General features: G+C 38.8%; 1 protein-coding gene across 1 annotated transcript in view; it reads left to right on the top strand.

Moving 5' to 3' along the window:
• Positions 1-17,100, top strand: part of trpc6a (transient receptor potential cation channel, subfamily C, member 6a) — a 117,315-nt gene that overhangs the window by 69,234 nt on the left and 30,981 nt on the right. The window contains exons 3-6 of the mRNA XM_052026117.1: positions 2,726-2,911; positions 4,798-4,962; positions 6,036-6,252; positions 16,288-16,518. Of these exons, the coding sequence (XP_051882077.1) occupies positions 2,726-2,911; positions 4,798-4,962; positions 6,036-6,252; positions 16,288-16,518 (799 nt within the window). The remainder of the gene's footprint in view (positions 1-2,725; positions 2,912-4,797; positions 4,963-6,035; positions 6,253-16,287; positions 16,519-17,100) is intronic.

Here is a 17,100-nt window from a genome sequence, read left to right as displayed (position 1 = left end):
TATGTCTTTTGTAAATTACCCCTGGTGTAGGTGGGTGGTAGGAGAATCAGAAGATAGTTGATGGGCTTGTGACAGAGAATGGGTTACAGAGAAATAAGTTATGGAATGGGATTGTTGTAATTGCTCTAAGAGCTGATGTAGACTCCATGGGCTGAATGGCCCCTTCTTTGTCACAAAGCAACATGAGAATGATATATTTATACAGATTAGCTGACCTGCTGTATCATTTGCTCATGTTTAAAGATTCAGATCAAGGCTGTGATCCAAACATTGAATGCCATGGAGTGTCATGCATCAGAGCTGGTGGGGAAATAAAATTCCTTGAGAATTTTGTCAGTTGCCCCCTGGAATTACAATAGCTGCTTAGTGGGACCCCCACAAAATTAATATACTTAATATATTATTAAATGTTTGCATCAATTCCAATTTTGGGGTTTATTCACATATTTTGCAAACAGTTAACATATTTCACAGATGAAACTTCTAATTCTGATGAGAAATCAAATCATAGCTAATTAATTGACTTCCCATTGTACACACACTGGCTAATTTTTTTTTCAGTAATGGTCTGGAAATGTCTGACCTTTTCAGTCATTTAATTGTTTTCACAAAGAACTGGTCCTGTCTAATGTTACATTGTATGGAAATGTTTAACTTAAACAATTAAAGGTGTTCATTGAAAATCTTGAATTTTCCAGTCAGGCAGTAAAATTCATACTAGTACGTTTCCTCCATGTATTGGATTCTCTGATTGTTAATCTTTTTTAATGGCAATTGTAAAATTAATTTTGTGTTTGTGTGTGCTTTAAATTAATTGTCTCTTTGTTTAAGTTCTGAAGTATCATAACCCTAGGCATATTAAATGGTTGGCTTGTTTCTATTAAATTAGCTTCTGCATAGTTTCTAGCGAAGGAATGAAATACTTTTCTAAAGTAAATTATATGGTGGGGGAAGTTTAACTGAGCCGAAGTGATGGGAATTGGCTGGCAGTAACATTAAATAGTGTTGTTCATTTGAAAACATTGAATAACTATGGTTATGACTAAGTTAGCAATACCTTGGCTGAGTACAATAATTTAAAAATTCTTTAGATATGTTTACATAATACAGGTAAATGTAAGTTGTGTGGACTGATTGACACAGTAAACATATGAATAAAACACACCAATCAAATAATATTTGCATGGAAACACCACCACCTGCAGGCTCCAAGTTATAAACTGCCTTAACTTAGAAACATACTGTGCCTTCGTCATTGTGTCTGGGTCTAAGTCTTGGAATTCCCTGCTCATCTAATCTGTAGGACGGCAGTAGTTCATTACCACTGCCTTCTTAAAGGCAGCCAGAGAGGGTAGTAACTTCTAGCCTTGTCAGAAAAGCTCAGGACTTGTAAGTGAACAAAGAAAAGAATCTAATTTTCCTCTTGTTGTTTAATCAACAACTGTACAGAGGGTAAATTTGCCATATACAGTATGTGTTATGAAGATAGCAGCCATGATGTGCCTTGTGAGGCTGCCAGTTGATACTCTTTGCTGATCAGTCATGCAATTCTCCACATCGGTATTCCAATTTGCCGTATGTGTCTGTGGTTGGCAAAAAAGATAACCTGCAATAAGATGGAGTTTTTGCCTTTCCTGCCTCATTCCCAGTGGCATCCCTCTCTCAATCATATAATGACCCGGTGCTTGGGTCAATGGAGGGAGAATAGGGAGCTGCAGAACAATTCCTGATGGGTGAAGCAGCCCAGGGCAAAGAAATCCTACAAGGGACGTTGAAACCTTACCTTTCACACCACATAAGGAATGCCACAGGCTCCTCCGCTGAGTGTTTTTCTTACCCCCCACCCATCCCACATCCTCTTGTGAAATTCTGCCAAAAATCTCTTGCTCATCCTACCTGCTTTACAATGGGACTTGAATGGTGCTGGTCGCTGGTCCTTGGCTGCCTGTTTATCACTACCACTAGTAGCTTCTTGCATGGTCTGGGTGGGCAGCTGATGGACCAGTGGAAGATGAAACCAGGGATTTAAAAGCCCAGTGCTGGAATATTCAAGACAGTGATGGATAGATGTTTGGATATTAAGGGAATCAAAGGATGGGGTTAGTGCAGGAAAATGGTGATGAAATAAGAGATTAGCATGGTCTCTTTGAATGGTGGAGCAGGCATTGATTTCACTTCTTATGTTCTTTTGATAACTTGTCCTGCTCACTGTTGCTTGCACTCACCCTATCACATTCCTCCTAAAATCCACAGGGGTAAGTGGGAAAGACCAATGTGAGGGGGTGGATATGAGAGAGACTTGTTTAAACTTCCTCACCAAAAATTATGATTGCATTTGCCTTCCTATTAACCTGGCCTAAACATTTAAACCATCAATATTCTTCATAAAAGGAATAATCTATACAAGAGGACAAAAATGTAATTTCTGAAATACCAGCCATAAACTTAATACAGAACCTATGATAGTTGCTTAACTGAGGCAAGTGTATGCTGGAGATGTATGTAGTAGTGTTTGAGTGCAACTATGTGCCCTCCCACTAGCCATGCACACGCCAGGGCTGGTGGGTCCTGACAAATAGAGACTGCAGTCTAACCTCAAGGACTGGGTGCTGTGGAGTTCCAGAAGCTACAAATCTGAAATTGCATCTGTAAAAGTTTACATGAACTTGAGCATTAAAGTCAAGACTCCCAACAGTTTAATTGCTTTAAATTTGTGTTTTTCCAGAATGATTACAAAAAATTATCAATGCAATGCAAAGATTTTGTTGTTGGACTTCTTGACTTGTGCCGGATTACTGAAGAAGTAGAAGCCATTTTGAATGGGGCTGTGGAGACAAATCCCAACAGTAACGGAGAATTTCGACCTAGCCTTAGTCGGCTAAAATTGGCCATTAAATTTGAGGTCAAAAAGGTAAGAAGCATTGTAGGCATTGAACGTGATATGTTTCTATATTGTAAATTCTCACTTAACCATGGGTTTGTAACTATTACATAATGTAGAGTCACTGTAATATTGTATCATAGTTACGTCTAAAATCCTTACAAAATATATGATTAATAAGAATCAGTGAGATGATATTTTAAAAGTTGACTGATCATTGTTTAATGCTTCTGATGTTTAAGCATGTTCATTCTAGAAACAGAAACTATGACTTATCAGTTCCAACAAAGACTTGCATGAAATAGTAACTGAAAATTGAATTAGAAAGCTGAATGATAAACAAGGCTATTGACAATTATTGATACATTAGAGGAATTGTTTTGAAGGCATCAGTGGACCATTTTCCAATGCAATATTCTATGCATCCAGTAATCATCTAGGGCACAGTTAATGGGCAATTTGTGTTAAAGTGGATACTTGGTGGCCAGTAGTTGTTGCAGTGAACACACATTCCATGGATAGTTGGTGTAACAATGGTGCACATATAATGGTCAATGGGTGTTGTATGGGACATGCCATGGACAGCCAGTGTTGTAACTGATCCACTTCGGGTAATGGTGTTGCATTGCCACACAGTGAATGGTCAATGGATGTTGCAGTGGCACATATTCAGCAGTGGATCCTGCATTGGGCCAATAGTAGGCTATCGGTATTGTAAGGGGCACACTGTTAATGGGAAAGGGGTATTACAGGATGTACACAGTTAATAGCCTGTTATTGTTGTAGTCTCATTTTTCATTTGGTGGTACCAGTGAAAGGGCCAGATGTTTTCAGGTGGGTTTGCAGGCTTTTCGTTTACTAACACTCACAAAATCACATCTGGATCTTAAATCAGTCAATTTACAATTTTCGATAAACTCTCTATTGTTTTTTTTCATCTGTCCAAAATCATATTATTAAGGATCAGAAGCAGTAATAGCCTCCAATTTTCAGCTCCCCTACACTGGCCCATCTCGGAACTGGGCAGCATATCATACCCTATGATTTGAAGAGGAAAACCTTCCATGGGATGATAAACTAGGACTTGACTTTGTGGCCTATACTTTCAGTTCTCAAATAGTGGTGGAATCTGCATTGGATCAGGAAACTGCATTGGGAGCCCAAAATGTCTTGCTGTAGGTTTCCTTGACATGGAAGGACCAGGTCCTTGAAAATGACATACCTTTGGGGACACCAGCTCCATGTCTGCATGCATTAAATAAGAAAGATTAATAATCTCAATAGTTTTGCATTGTTTGTGAATATCTCTTATTGTAATATACTCTTCATTTCATGTATACTTAGTATCCCACTATTATCGGCTGAAGATAGTATTAACTTTAAAGGTTCAGTTATTATTTCTTCGAACCTTCCATCCCTTCAGTCCCATCTCCCTTGTGAAAACTGCCTTCATATTGGTCATTTATCACTTGGTATTTTGGGATTCTTTGATATTTGGCTGAGATTCAGGATCTGAGGCCAAGGTGTAGCAGCAGGGATGTGCTGCGGAGTATTGCCTGTAAATGCAGTTTATAATTCACGGAAACTGCCAGCAGTTTAATAGATTTTTAAAAATTGATTTTCTTTATAAGAGTTACAGAATAATCACTTAAAGAGGTTGTAAACTTTAAATATTCTCATCAATGAAAAATCTAAGTTTTCTGAAGTAAAATGTTTTATCGTAATTATATATTCTAACACTTTTATGGTTTTGTATGCCTACATCATTAACACATTTCTCAACTTCATTGTTTTGTGTAAAAGTAAGAATATTACAATAGAAGTGCATCATATTTAAAAGATTAAACATTATTTTAGTTTCATTAATTACCTTCACTTTGATTTCTAACATCATATTGTTGTGTTTCTTTTTTAAGTTTGTAGCTCATCCAAACTGTCAACAGCAGCTTCTCTCTATCTGGTATGAAAATCTCTCAGGATTACGTCAACAGCCAATAGCAATCAAGTTTCTGGTAGTGCTAGCTGTAGCCTTTGGGCTGCCATTCCTGGCCTTGTGCTATTGGATTGCGCCCTGCAGCAAGGTTAGTCATCTTCAACTTCTAAAGCTCTCTCACATCAGTGATGGGGGGAGCAAACCCACCCGACTGAGGGAAAAATCCTGGATTTATTTCCAATAGAGAATGGTGCACCCTGGATATATATCAATTGACCCTACTCCCTCATCACCTTCATGATTGGTTGCCAACAGTTCCAGCTGGAATCCAGTGTATAACATTTCTCATTTACCATTGTTTAATAGTATCTGCCACTGCACTTCAGTAAAGGTAACTCCATTATATTTGATTGGACACACTGACCGAGAGCTAAGTACTGCAACACTCAGTTACTAATTTTACCCACTCGTTCCTAACTGCCGAACATACATGTTTTAGCCTTCTATCATCAGCACTTGGAATACTGAAAAAAACATGCATTGCTGCTGACAGTGCTTTGCTTTTGTTGTACAAAGACATCAGCTCAGGCATGTGTTGGCTGTAGTGTGACTTCCAGTTATTGCAAGCTGTGATGTATCATTCCTTGTACAGTAATATTTGTTTCCTGATGTCTTATGCTAATACCTTTTCCTCCAGTCCAATTTCCACTAGGGAGGGAATATCACAGGTCTATTGAACTGCCAACATTCAATTATAGTTGTAAATTAATGATGCATTAAAGTGGATCAGTGGGCAAAAGTCAGACGATAACATATCTCTGTGCAAGGAATCCCAAGGTGGTCAGTGAAGGAGATTTGAGTATGGTACAAACTGAAAGGTTCAAACAACAGAGAGGATTGCTCATAAAAGTGAAATGCTTTGCATGGTTTAGTGAGTAAAATTAATATCCAGTGGCGAATATTTACAACAGCTTCCAGTTATTGCAAGCCATGATATATCATTCCCTGTACAACAGTGTTTGTTTGCTGATGTCTTTTGCATTTGTCTCATCTGTGACTCCACTGTATTCTTGGGAGGGAGTATCCCAAAGTCCTTATCATTTTTCTTGGAATCTTAAGATCTATTTCATTGAAACCTTCTGGGTTTCCTTTTATGTTTCTTATTTTTTACGAGTAAGGTGAAGAATGGTATAAGCTTTAAATCTCTTTGTTGCGTTGTAGCTGGGGAAGATCTTGCGAGCACCATTTATGAAATTTGTTGCCCATGGAGTTTCTTTCACTATTTTCCTCGGCCTGCTGATTATGAATGCAGCTGACAGGTTTGAAGGCACCAAACTCCTGCCAAATCAGTCAACTACAGATCACCCAGGGCAGCTCTTCAGAATGAAAACAACTGGCTTCAAGTGGATGGAACTTCTGATTGTTTCCTGGGTAATAGGTAGGGATTTCATTTTTGTTTTTATCACATAAGAACTTCCCATTGAATTTCTATAACACCAGTTTTAAAACCTAGAGCATGCTCAGGCCACGATAGATTTGGTGCAGAGCCAGGCTTGATTAAAAGTCAAGGTATAATTTGTGGAATTTAAATTCAGTTAATAATCTAAACTCTATTTTGTACTGAGGATGACCACAAAGTTGCCAACTTGTCATAAAAAAACACATCTAAGGTTCACTAATGTGACTCCTGGCCCACTGCAAACTATTCAGCTTAAGGGCAACTATTCAATGATGACTGGCCTTTCCAATTGTGCCCAGATCCTAAAATATGAATAAACAAGTGTTTGAATGCTTAACTAATAGCAGTCCTAACATGATCAAGTTTAATGTAATGTTAGAAAAGGAGAAACAAAAACAACTATAATTCTTGATGTAAGCAAGTTTGACTTTCCACAATGAGTTAAAAGCCAAGTTAATTTAGGAAGAAAACGTTGAAAGATCTGTGGGAAGAGTTCAGGATAGAATTTAATGTTATACACAACTAGCTTACATCCATAAAGAATGAGAAAAGAAACAACCATGGATGATTGAAGAAGTATAAAATTAAACAGTGTTCAAAATGCAAAAACTTGCACAGTTCCAGGTTATAGGAGAGATACTGTACGTTACAGAGTTACTTAAACAAAGGTGTATGCAAGGATATTAAGTGGTAAGAAAATATTTTTTATAACTATATTGAAAGAAAAAGAGGATAGCCAGGACCAATATGGGCTTTTATAAAACTAATAATTGTCATATTATTAATGAACATCAGGAAAGACAGACACGTTAAATAACTACTTTGCAGCAATATTTACTGTAGAGAAAGAGGATAGTATATCAGACGTCCAAAGAAAACTAATATTGATTAAAGGAGAGGGACACATATTTAGTGTAAACAAAAAACAGTAACAAAAAAGTGGCAATAATGAGCAAAAAATCCCCAAGACTGAATCAATTCCATCCCTGGCTTCTATTAGGAGGTAGGTAAATCGATAAATCATGGCATATTCCCTATCTATAATCTTACAAAGCTCTTTCAGTTTGCGATGGAAGGGAAATGAGGTTTGAAAATTCTCTTCAGCAAAATTGTCCGGTAGATGATCCTTCTCCTGAGATTCCACCAACATGGAGGCCTCCATCCAGCCAATTCACCAGGGGTGGCACAGTGGCACTGCAGGTAGTGCAGCTTTATTGACATGGGTTCAGTTCTGACCTCCAGCGAGACCACATTGGTTTCCTCCCACATTCCACAGATATTCTGGTTGTTAGGTGAATTAACCAAATTACCCATTTTATGGTGTGTGTGTGTGTGTGTGTGTGTGTGTGTGTGTGTGTGTGTGTGTGTGTGTGTGTGTGTGTGTGGATGTGGGTGGGAAGGTGAGAGGAGGAGAACAGTATTGAGGGCTGGAGGGTTGTGGTGTTAATGGGCAAGTGGGAGAGAATAGGCTACAGGCAAATAAATGGGGGAATTGATTGATGGGATTGCTCTTAAAACTGGCATAGACCTGATGGGCTGAATGGCCTATATCTTAAGGAAATGTGAGATATGAGACTCAGCAAAGTCTGGTTGCCCTGGATAATAATAGATAGGGCAGGCACGGTAGTGTAGCGGTTAGCGTAACGCTTTACATCACCAGCGACCTGGGTTCAGTTCCCGCCGCTGTCTGTAAGGAGTTTGTACGTTTTTCCTGTGTCTGCGTGGGTTTTCTCCGGGTGCTCCGGTTTCCTCCCACATTCCAAAGACGTACAAGTTAGGAAGTTGTGAGCATGCTATGTTGGCGCCAGAAGAGTGGCGATACTTGCGGGCTGCCCCCCAGAATGCTACACAAAAGATACATTTCACTGTGTGTTTTGATGTACATATGACTAATAAAGATCTTATCTTATCTGATAAGATAACCACATATTAAGCTAAAATATTCCAGTGCCTGCCACAACCTCCATCACTGTCAAGTATTTCACATCTTGTGGGACGAGTGGGTAGGGGGTGGTGGGGAGACGGTGGTTATTGGGAGAAGGTTACCATTGATGTGAACCTTAATTAGATCAAACATATCAGCAGACATGGACGAGTGTGCTAGTGGCTTTGCCATCTACAGGGCTTAAGGAGTAGTGCAATGAAATATTCATTATTCACCTGTTGACTGTAGCCATGTCAAACATGAAGCTCTCCTCCATACAATGCCAGCTGGTTGATTGGTGATTGGTACCGGGATCAATATCCAGTCCATTCACTGTAAAAGTGCCTGCTCTATGTATCATATTTGATCCATCTTTCCAGATAAACTTTGATGGTCTCTGATATTCCATTTTATATCTTCTAGTTAATAAATTATTCCAAACATCTCTTTATGGAGTGGATCTCTTTTGATCCAGTTTTAAATTTATCAATCACTAGATTTAATTATGCTGGGAATAATGGGACTGTTGAGGGGATTAGGATTGTGCAGTAACAATTTCACCCAATTAAAGAATATTTAAAGGCAAGATTTGCCACACCGTGACTAGTGGCAGCTTGTGGGATTTGTCTGAGTCAGAAATTGGAAGGTTCAAGAGATGCTCCTTTTTTTCAGAGAGAACTTAGGCTACATGATTGAGGGAGTGCACCACATTAAAGATGCTGCCTTTTAAGCTGAAGTCCCATTTCTCTTGGGTATTTAAAACCAATACCAGTGTAGTATTTCGTGGAAAAGCAATGGAGTTGTCCTAATATCTTGGCCAACACTTGTCCTTCAAGCAACATTTCTAATTTCAGATTATCATCTCATTATCATTTTACTGCTTGAGGGAGCTTGCTGTTTGCAAATAATCTGCGACATTTCCTTCATCACAACAGTGATCTCATTCCAAATCTCATCATAAACTGTATAATACTTTGGAATGTTCTGGAAGGGATATGAAAGGCAATTCATAAATGTAAAACTTTCTCCTTGAGGGAGTTTGATTGACTGATGTTACCTGGATTATAACCTTGGGTGGACTTTATCCAGCAAGTATATATGCAACATAGCTCAGCTTTGGTTTGTAGTTTGGCATCTGCAATCATTGATTTGTTTTGGTTTAGCGGTAAGAGTGATGCAGTTGGCTTCAATGTCACTGGGCTAGGGAGGAGAAAATCCATCTGTTTTCCCAGCCACATCACTAAAACTGGAAATGCCTGTGCAGGGACCTTAGGTGTTACCTGATCCACAATGTCAGGGAATTTGTGTAGCTGCTATCACTTGCTGCAATATCTCACATATAAATAATGTGATTTGGAGATTGAATGGAAGCAGGGGCCACCATCTTTTTCACCGAGCCAGGTGCCTGCTAAGTAGATACTGCAGTATCAGCCACTTGCTTTAGCTCCCTCTCAATATTCAGTACTGTTATGGGAGAAGTATTCAGAGTATGATGGCCGACATTTTAGTGTATGTTTAGCACAAGTAACAAACAATGATTTTCCGCATCTTCAAGGAAGAAAATGCAGACTGTGAACAGAGCACAGAGAAATAGATAAAATTGTCAAGTTCTTCCTCAACAAAAACTACTTTACCATTTAATAGCCAGTAAGGCTAAATAAGACTAAACAGCTGAGATTTTTGGTCCTGATAAGACATAGGGCATACAAAAAAAATGCATCAAATTGTAACACACTCCAGGCTGTTCTTCTGCTAGAATCCTGTTAGTGGCAGTGCTGTGCTACTAGAGATCAATGTTCTCAGCAATAATCCCACCAGCAATTTAATGACATGTTAGCTGTTTATAAAGATCACATTACACTTAATTTGTGAGATATAATGAATTGCTAGGAATTGACTTAAATTTGCAAAAAAGTTAAACTCAGTTGTTCTGAAAATGAGAGGTCCCAGAGAATTCTGAAGTAAAAGTACCCCAGAGTTTTGTCACAAATGTACATTTGGTTAATGTCTATTACCAGTCGAAGGTGCCTTCTTAGCCATTGTTTGTTAGTTAACAGTTTTCAGATTAACAGCAGATTGTGTTAGATTTGTTCATAAGTGTTCTGGCCTTCCTGCTGCCGACCATTTACAGGGTTGACCTGCCATAATTAAGAGCTAATTAATTTAAATACCTCTTGGTGTCTATCTAATGGAAATTGGCAACAGTGTACTAATGTGCCAAACATTAAGAAGCAACATTTAAAGGGCCGTACTGTCTGAGGATTGCATCACAAGACTGGAGACAGCAGGTAAGTATATGAATCTTTGACTGGCAGCTTCACTGAATGTCTTAAGTGTAATTTTTATGCCTCATTTTAGAAGAAGTTAATTGGAATATGTAATAGTGCCATAAAATCAGCAGGACGTTGAAAAGACAGACAGTACAGCTGAGGGAATTCAGTAAAGGGAAAAACTGCTGGCACTCTGTGAGACCAAGTTGCAAAGATGCATCTTGTGCAACCTGCTCCTTGAAGGAGCAATTCATTGCGACATTTTGTATTGAACCTAATTTTGAGGAGTCAGATTCTGTGCATATTGCCACATTTAATTTCGAACAGTACAAAGCAGCAATTACTGTTGAGGAAGTTGAGGGCTGGGGTGAGAGACCACAAAGTAAAGTGGGTTCCACTTATTGCTGTCTACACCCTGGGGAAGGCAGCAACCTCATGAAGCCAGATGCCCCACTACAGTTCCTCATAAGGCAACTTCTCAACTGACCAGAAAAGTCACATGATAAATGCACCATTAGGCCAAAGGACGTGAGTTGTAGTCCATGATGTAGGAATTGGTGGGATGCCTCTTCTTGTTGGTGAAAACTACACTTACCATACCACAACTTTCACAAGCATCATCTTATATCACTAAGTTATCTTGAAATTGGCCTGATGTGTAGGCTTGCCCACCATCCCCCGCCTCTCCATGCCTGTACTAATCTGACACTGATGTGTGGGTTCAGTCACCCTGGACCACTCAATCCAGTTTAAAAATTACTAAAACTGGCTCAAATAATCAAACAAATAATATTACTTTTAAATAGAATGTTATTTTTAGAAAATGAATGAAACATGTTATTTTATGTTAAATGATGATAAGTAATTACAAACATTAAAATAAATGAAAAATAATTAATCGGGCTTTGTTACCTAATCTTCAGGTCAACAGTACCTAGTCAAGTACTCGCGCATGAAGGGCTGACCACTGGCATTTCCCTTTGGAACTGTTTCCCAAAACCAACTGAGTTCAGCCCACTATGTCATACCCACTCCTTAGTTGGCATCTCAGTGGCTCATGTATTGTGCAGGTTATTATATCTTCAAGTCTTACTCAGGTATTTAAGTCACATGCAACAGCAAAGGTCACTGATACTCACTTGGAACCAAGATTTAACAATAACTACAATAGCTGTGAATTTGGGTTGTACAGAGGTGGGTCCTTGGTGCTAAGGAAACCACTTGCTTCCTGTTTTCTTTGTAATTCTTGAGTGGATATTTTGGGCACAAGTATGCTACTTGGCAGATTAGGATGGTGTGGTGATGTATGCACTGTGCACACACACCAGATATACACAATGTGTTTTATGCATGGAAAGCCTGGATCAAACTGAGAAGTGCACTTTGCACACATTTTCTCCCAACCCAGGCTTCCCATTGCCCTGAACTCTTCTACCTCACAGTCATTCACTGGTGATGCTGGCTTTCAGCCACCATGCAAAACCGACAGATGTTTGGTTGGGACAAGCACTTTACTCTCCAGAACTGGCTTCTGACACCAGTGAAGGCAGCTTCACCAAGGGGACTAAGGCAGTTAGAGGAGGTGATTGCCTGTCATTTTCTCAAAGATAATTAGGGATTATCATTAAACACCGATCTTCTGTCAATGTGTGGATAAAAATTAAGGAAAAAAAATCCTTATTCCACCATAGTTCCCACCTCCCCTATTGCCAATCAGCTATCTGTGTGATCACAGCTGATGAATACATGATCAAACCAAATTACCATTTAATTAAGATTAAAAACCCAAATAATCATTGAAACACACTTGTACAAATAGTCAGTGCCTGCCTTTGCCTCTCCTTTCTACAGCCTTACACTGTTCCCCTAGTCATCACAACATAGTGGTTTCAACGTGTTCTGCAATGAAAACTGAGGCATTGGTCATCACAGTTAATATAATGGCTAGGTCCACAGGTACTGAAATGGTATTGGACAATTCTTTAATTCAAGGAAGGACAGGTTCTAGGCTATCCGAAGGACCCTTGACCCACTTTAAGCAGGTCTGTCGATACTGATCATTACATTGTGTACACTTATCAACTTTCATCTGTAGGCTGCTTATTGGGTCCTCATCTGAGCCTAATGGAAGAGACCTCACATTCCACGGATCTGATCCCTGTTCTCTTCTTACCCCACGTGCAACCCTTCCCCATCCCACCCACTGCACCTCTTCCTCTGTCATGGCCGCAGGCCACTTATGTCTGGTAACTGATTAAGCTGAAGTTCAGTTTGTAAAAGTGGTAAGCAATTGAGCTGTGATTACTTGTGAAAATTTGCAGTGGAAAGAAAACAAATGCCAAGACAGCTGAATAAAAATTGAGAAATACCAAGATCTTTTTGTTCCATGAACTTTACTCTGTAATGATAGCAATTTTAGTCTTTTTTATAATCTTGGAACAACTTTCTGTCATCTGCAATACTTTAAAATCCAAGCCTGGTGTCACCCAACCACAACTTTCTGCTTTCCCTTATCCTTATTGCCTTTGCCTTTATTGATGTTCAGAGCCATGAGCCTTGACACATGCTTGTTGCCAGCCTTCTTCATACCTCTGCCTAACCTTTCCACTCACTTGCATTTCTCAGAAATATGAAATCATCCCTCTATTTTTCAAAATTCAGCAGTAATCTTCAATGAAAAGCAATAAGAATTTTGTGTAAAATAATGGTCAAATAAGTGATATTAATTTCAGAAGATTATTCATTTATATAAAACACATTAAATGCTGGAAAAGCTCAGCAGCTGTGGAAAGAGAAACGGTGTTGACATGTCAGATTGAAAACCCTTCATCACAATGTTGTGAATCCATCATACATTTCATGTTGCTCCCCTCACATGTTAGACGTGTTTCAAGGCAAAAATTAAAGGGAACAATCATTGAGGACATCCAATCTCTCCTTAAGCTCTTGCACTGTATCTCCCCAAGATTCAGTCTGGAATGAATCAACTAGTGACTGATGCAAAGTTTGTCTTGCTGAACTATTTTACATAACCCAACCAAATTATATTAGTTTTTATACAATCATCCTCTCATTGTGATTCATGTGTTATTGAGCAAATTAATCTTTTACCAATTATTGAGATTAATTGGACAATAAAACCAAGAATAATAATTGTTTATTCATCTTAGACACATCATAAGGGGCATTTAAATGTCAAGTATGTCAATAATTAGCAGACAAATAATTGGTTAAATAAATAACCGATTAGAAAGCTTATTCAGTTGTGCCACATTAATTCAGCATTGATTGGTTGCTGACAATACAGTTCTGGTCAGTATCTGTGATTGTTATGAGCTGCTAAGAGTAATTAAAGATGAGATTGTTTTGATAACATTAATAATATAAAATAATTGGAAAGCAAAATAGTGCTGATGCTGGGAATCTCAAATAAAATCTGTAATCTGGCTATTAGATGACAATTTAATTAAATATATTAAGGTATCACAGCTAATGCTTGCAGGTAATAATGTCTGCAGAATTTATCTTATCTAGTCCGTTTAACCTCCCATTTGTAACTGCCCGGCACACTAAATACCTTTAGTAGAAATGGGTGCGTGAAGCTGTACTGTTCCACAGAAATTGTGCTGCATTTGGGTTTGGATGCAGATGCCAGGTTTAGCACTTCCAGCCATGATTTATTGATGGCAAAGAGCAATTAGGACCAAAACTGTGTGAAATCAAACTTTTAAACTAGCTGCAGGAAGGATAGTGTTGGATGTCGGTGTAATGATCCTTTATCCTCTGAGCTTCTATTTAGTTCCATTCTTTCTAGATCCTCTGCTGCTGGGTGAACACCTATCCTGTACCAGTGCTTGTATTTAGGTTACATTGTCACATCTCAGGGAAACTTGAACATTTAAATGTCACACCTAGAATTCTTTGTTTCCATCTGGTATAGCCAAACAGTTTTTAAGTTTCAGTTCCATTGGAGATTTGCCTCTTGGGTTTATAACGATGTTCCAGATAAAGAATTCCTAAATCTAATACACTAGATTCAGCAGTGAACACTATTGAAAAGCAAAATTGGAACTAAACTAAAAGCGAAGCAGGTGGATTTCTCTGGTGAGGTAGAGCTGCAGTTCCTTAATGAGCTTATTCCTTCCTCATCATTCAGCAGGGCTGCTTTTGGGCCACCATAAGTTGATTCCCTTATAGTGAGCATTCTGAATTCGACAGGACACCAGCACAGAGGATTGCACAATAGAGGGTGTGAGGATGTGGTTGGGATTTTGAATGAGTCTGGGCTTGTGAAAGGTTGTTGGAGAGAAACTAGGGAAAAGTAAGCTGGATAAGTCAAAGCTTGTGATGAAGGTAAAGACATTATTTAGGATTTGTCTGCAGAATTTCAGCGCATAGCAAGCCAAAATGCAAAAAAATGTAGAAGATCTTCCAAAGTTATTCAAACATCCTCTTCAAACTACTGGTAAATAGTAAAAGGTGGCATTGGAAATCCTCAGCAGTGACTTCTTTACTTCTATTCAGCTGGTTGCTGTCAGGGGAGGCCATCAAATCATGTATTATACATCACCATGACATGTCATCTATAATGCAGGCAAGCTAATTCTCAATCAGACTTCCAGTAAATCTCTGGGCAGCAGCTATTCGTGCATTCTTCAACTCTTTTGCCAAGGTGGCGTGTTATGCTAATCATAGTCAAGCCAACATTTTGTTTGAATATCTTAGATTGTGAAGAGGTGAGCAAGGGAAGGTCTTACTTGCAAACAAAATCACTGCCAGTAATTCTGGACTGCCTGACTCAGCACCAGGTGTGTTCATGAAATAGAGGCCAGGGGCCTGGAGATTTCACAGAGAATCACATTCAGCTTAACAAAGTTGTGGCTTGTCCAGGGTTTGATATGAACTAATCTTTGTTCTTTGTCGGCTGCAACAGATTCCTTGAAGCCCTGTTTAGATTTCATTCTGGAGCCTCAGCAATGTTGACAAATGAAAAGGTGGTATTCCTTTGCGTGCCCAAAGTATTTTTTAGTTATTTAGGAAATGGAAAGACTAAAGCCTTGTGATATTCCCTTCACCTATCTTTTATAACATGTGTTCTCTTAAAACCAGCCCATTTAGAGTTGGAGGGTGCAGACACAAGACATTACAGGTGCTGGAATCTGGAGCAGCAAACAATCTGCAGGAGGAACTCAGCGGGTTGAGCAGCATCTAAGGGGGGGAGAGGAATTGGAGGAAAGCTTCTTCAAAGTAGGCATGCCTTGAAGAGCCTTCACAGTGGAGAACTTCCATTCCTCCCACAGATGTTGCTCGACCCGTTGAGTTCCTCCAGCAGTTGTTTGTTGCTGGAGTTGGAGGGTGTTGTGCATGCAAAGTTTGGTTGCCCATTCTTTGTTTTATTTTCACAACAAGGTAAGGAAATTAATTGTGGCTTAAAGTAAAGCATGCTGACACCACCGAGGAGTGTTATTGAGAGTCTGTTCAGTTAGGGATGTTGGATGTGTGATAGAAAGTGTCATTGATATTCTGCCAAATCACCTTGTGTCATTGGTCTGGTTCAGTGACTCCACATAATCTGACTTAGGAACTTCAGCAGTTTAAATGCAGGTGGACAATTATCAGAATTAATTGAATTTCAAGAATATGACTCAAAATGATATTCATGACTGGTTAGCCTGCATTCACATGTCAGCTGTTGTATCCAGGAAGCCCATGAGTCTCCAACTCTGATCCATTATTCTGTATATCCATCATATATTGCAAGTACACATTTTGTAATGTTTAAATGAGCAGAGTTAACTTTTTGCTTTTTTCTGCCCACAGGGATGATCTGGTCAGAATGTAAAACAATGTGGTCTCAAGGCCCAGGAGAATATTTACTGGAACTATGGAATTTATTAGACTTTGGAATGTTAGCCATCTTTGCAGCATCCTTCATAGCGCGATTTATGGCATTTTGGCATGCTTCCAAGGCACAGAGTTTTGTGGATGAAACATTCAAAATGGATTCAGTGAGTGTGACTCTTCCAACAGAAATAGAGTACTACACCTTTGGTCAGTTTGATTTCTTTTCCTGTCAGTCCTTGTTATGCTGATTAATTTGCTCACCATCTATAAAAACCAAAGAGTTAGGTCCTTTATTGTTTAACTGTATGTTTTAAATTGAACACTGAAATTGCTTTAGGAATAGAACTCTGTATTACTCATTCAAATTGCCAGATATATGGATATACTAATTTGCTAAAACCCAATGTTATGATTTCAGGTGGCAGAACGAGGCCAGTTCACAAATTCAATATTAAAAATATTTACTGTGACAAACCTAAACATGCGATGTTAGTTGTGAATCATTTATCAGCAAATTCTGGACATACAAATGTCGTATTGCAGCAAATTAATTCTGTTATTTGAGTACTAAATTAGCTTAGAAAAGCAATTCTTAAGAATATTTAATAAATACTCTGATATGGTCATGTGAAATCTTAATGTGAACATTTGCCACTTCTGTGAAGTTATAAATGACTTGTATGCAGATACAGATTGTGTGAAATTAATCCAGGGCTGGGAACATATTGATACTTAAGCATGAGAATTCCTGGGTTCCCATTGTAAATGCAGTAGAGTGGCCCCAATGCT

This window comes from Pristis pectinata, chromosome 11, assembly GCF_009764475.1.
Source record: "Pristis pectinata isolate sPriPec2 chromosome 11, sPriPec2.1.pri, whole genome shotgun sequence".
NCBI lineage: Eukaryota > Metazoa > Chordata > Chondrichthyes > Rhinopristiformes > Pristidae > Pristis > Pristis pectinata.
This window is presented reverse-complemented; position numbering and strand designations above follow the sequence as displayed.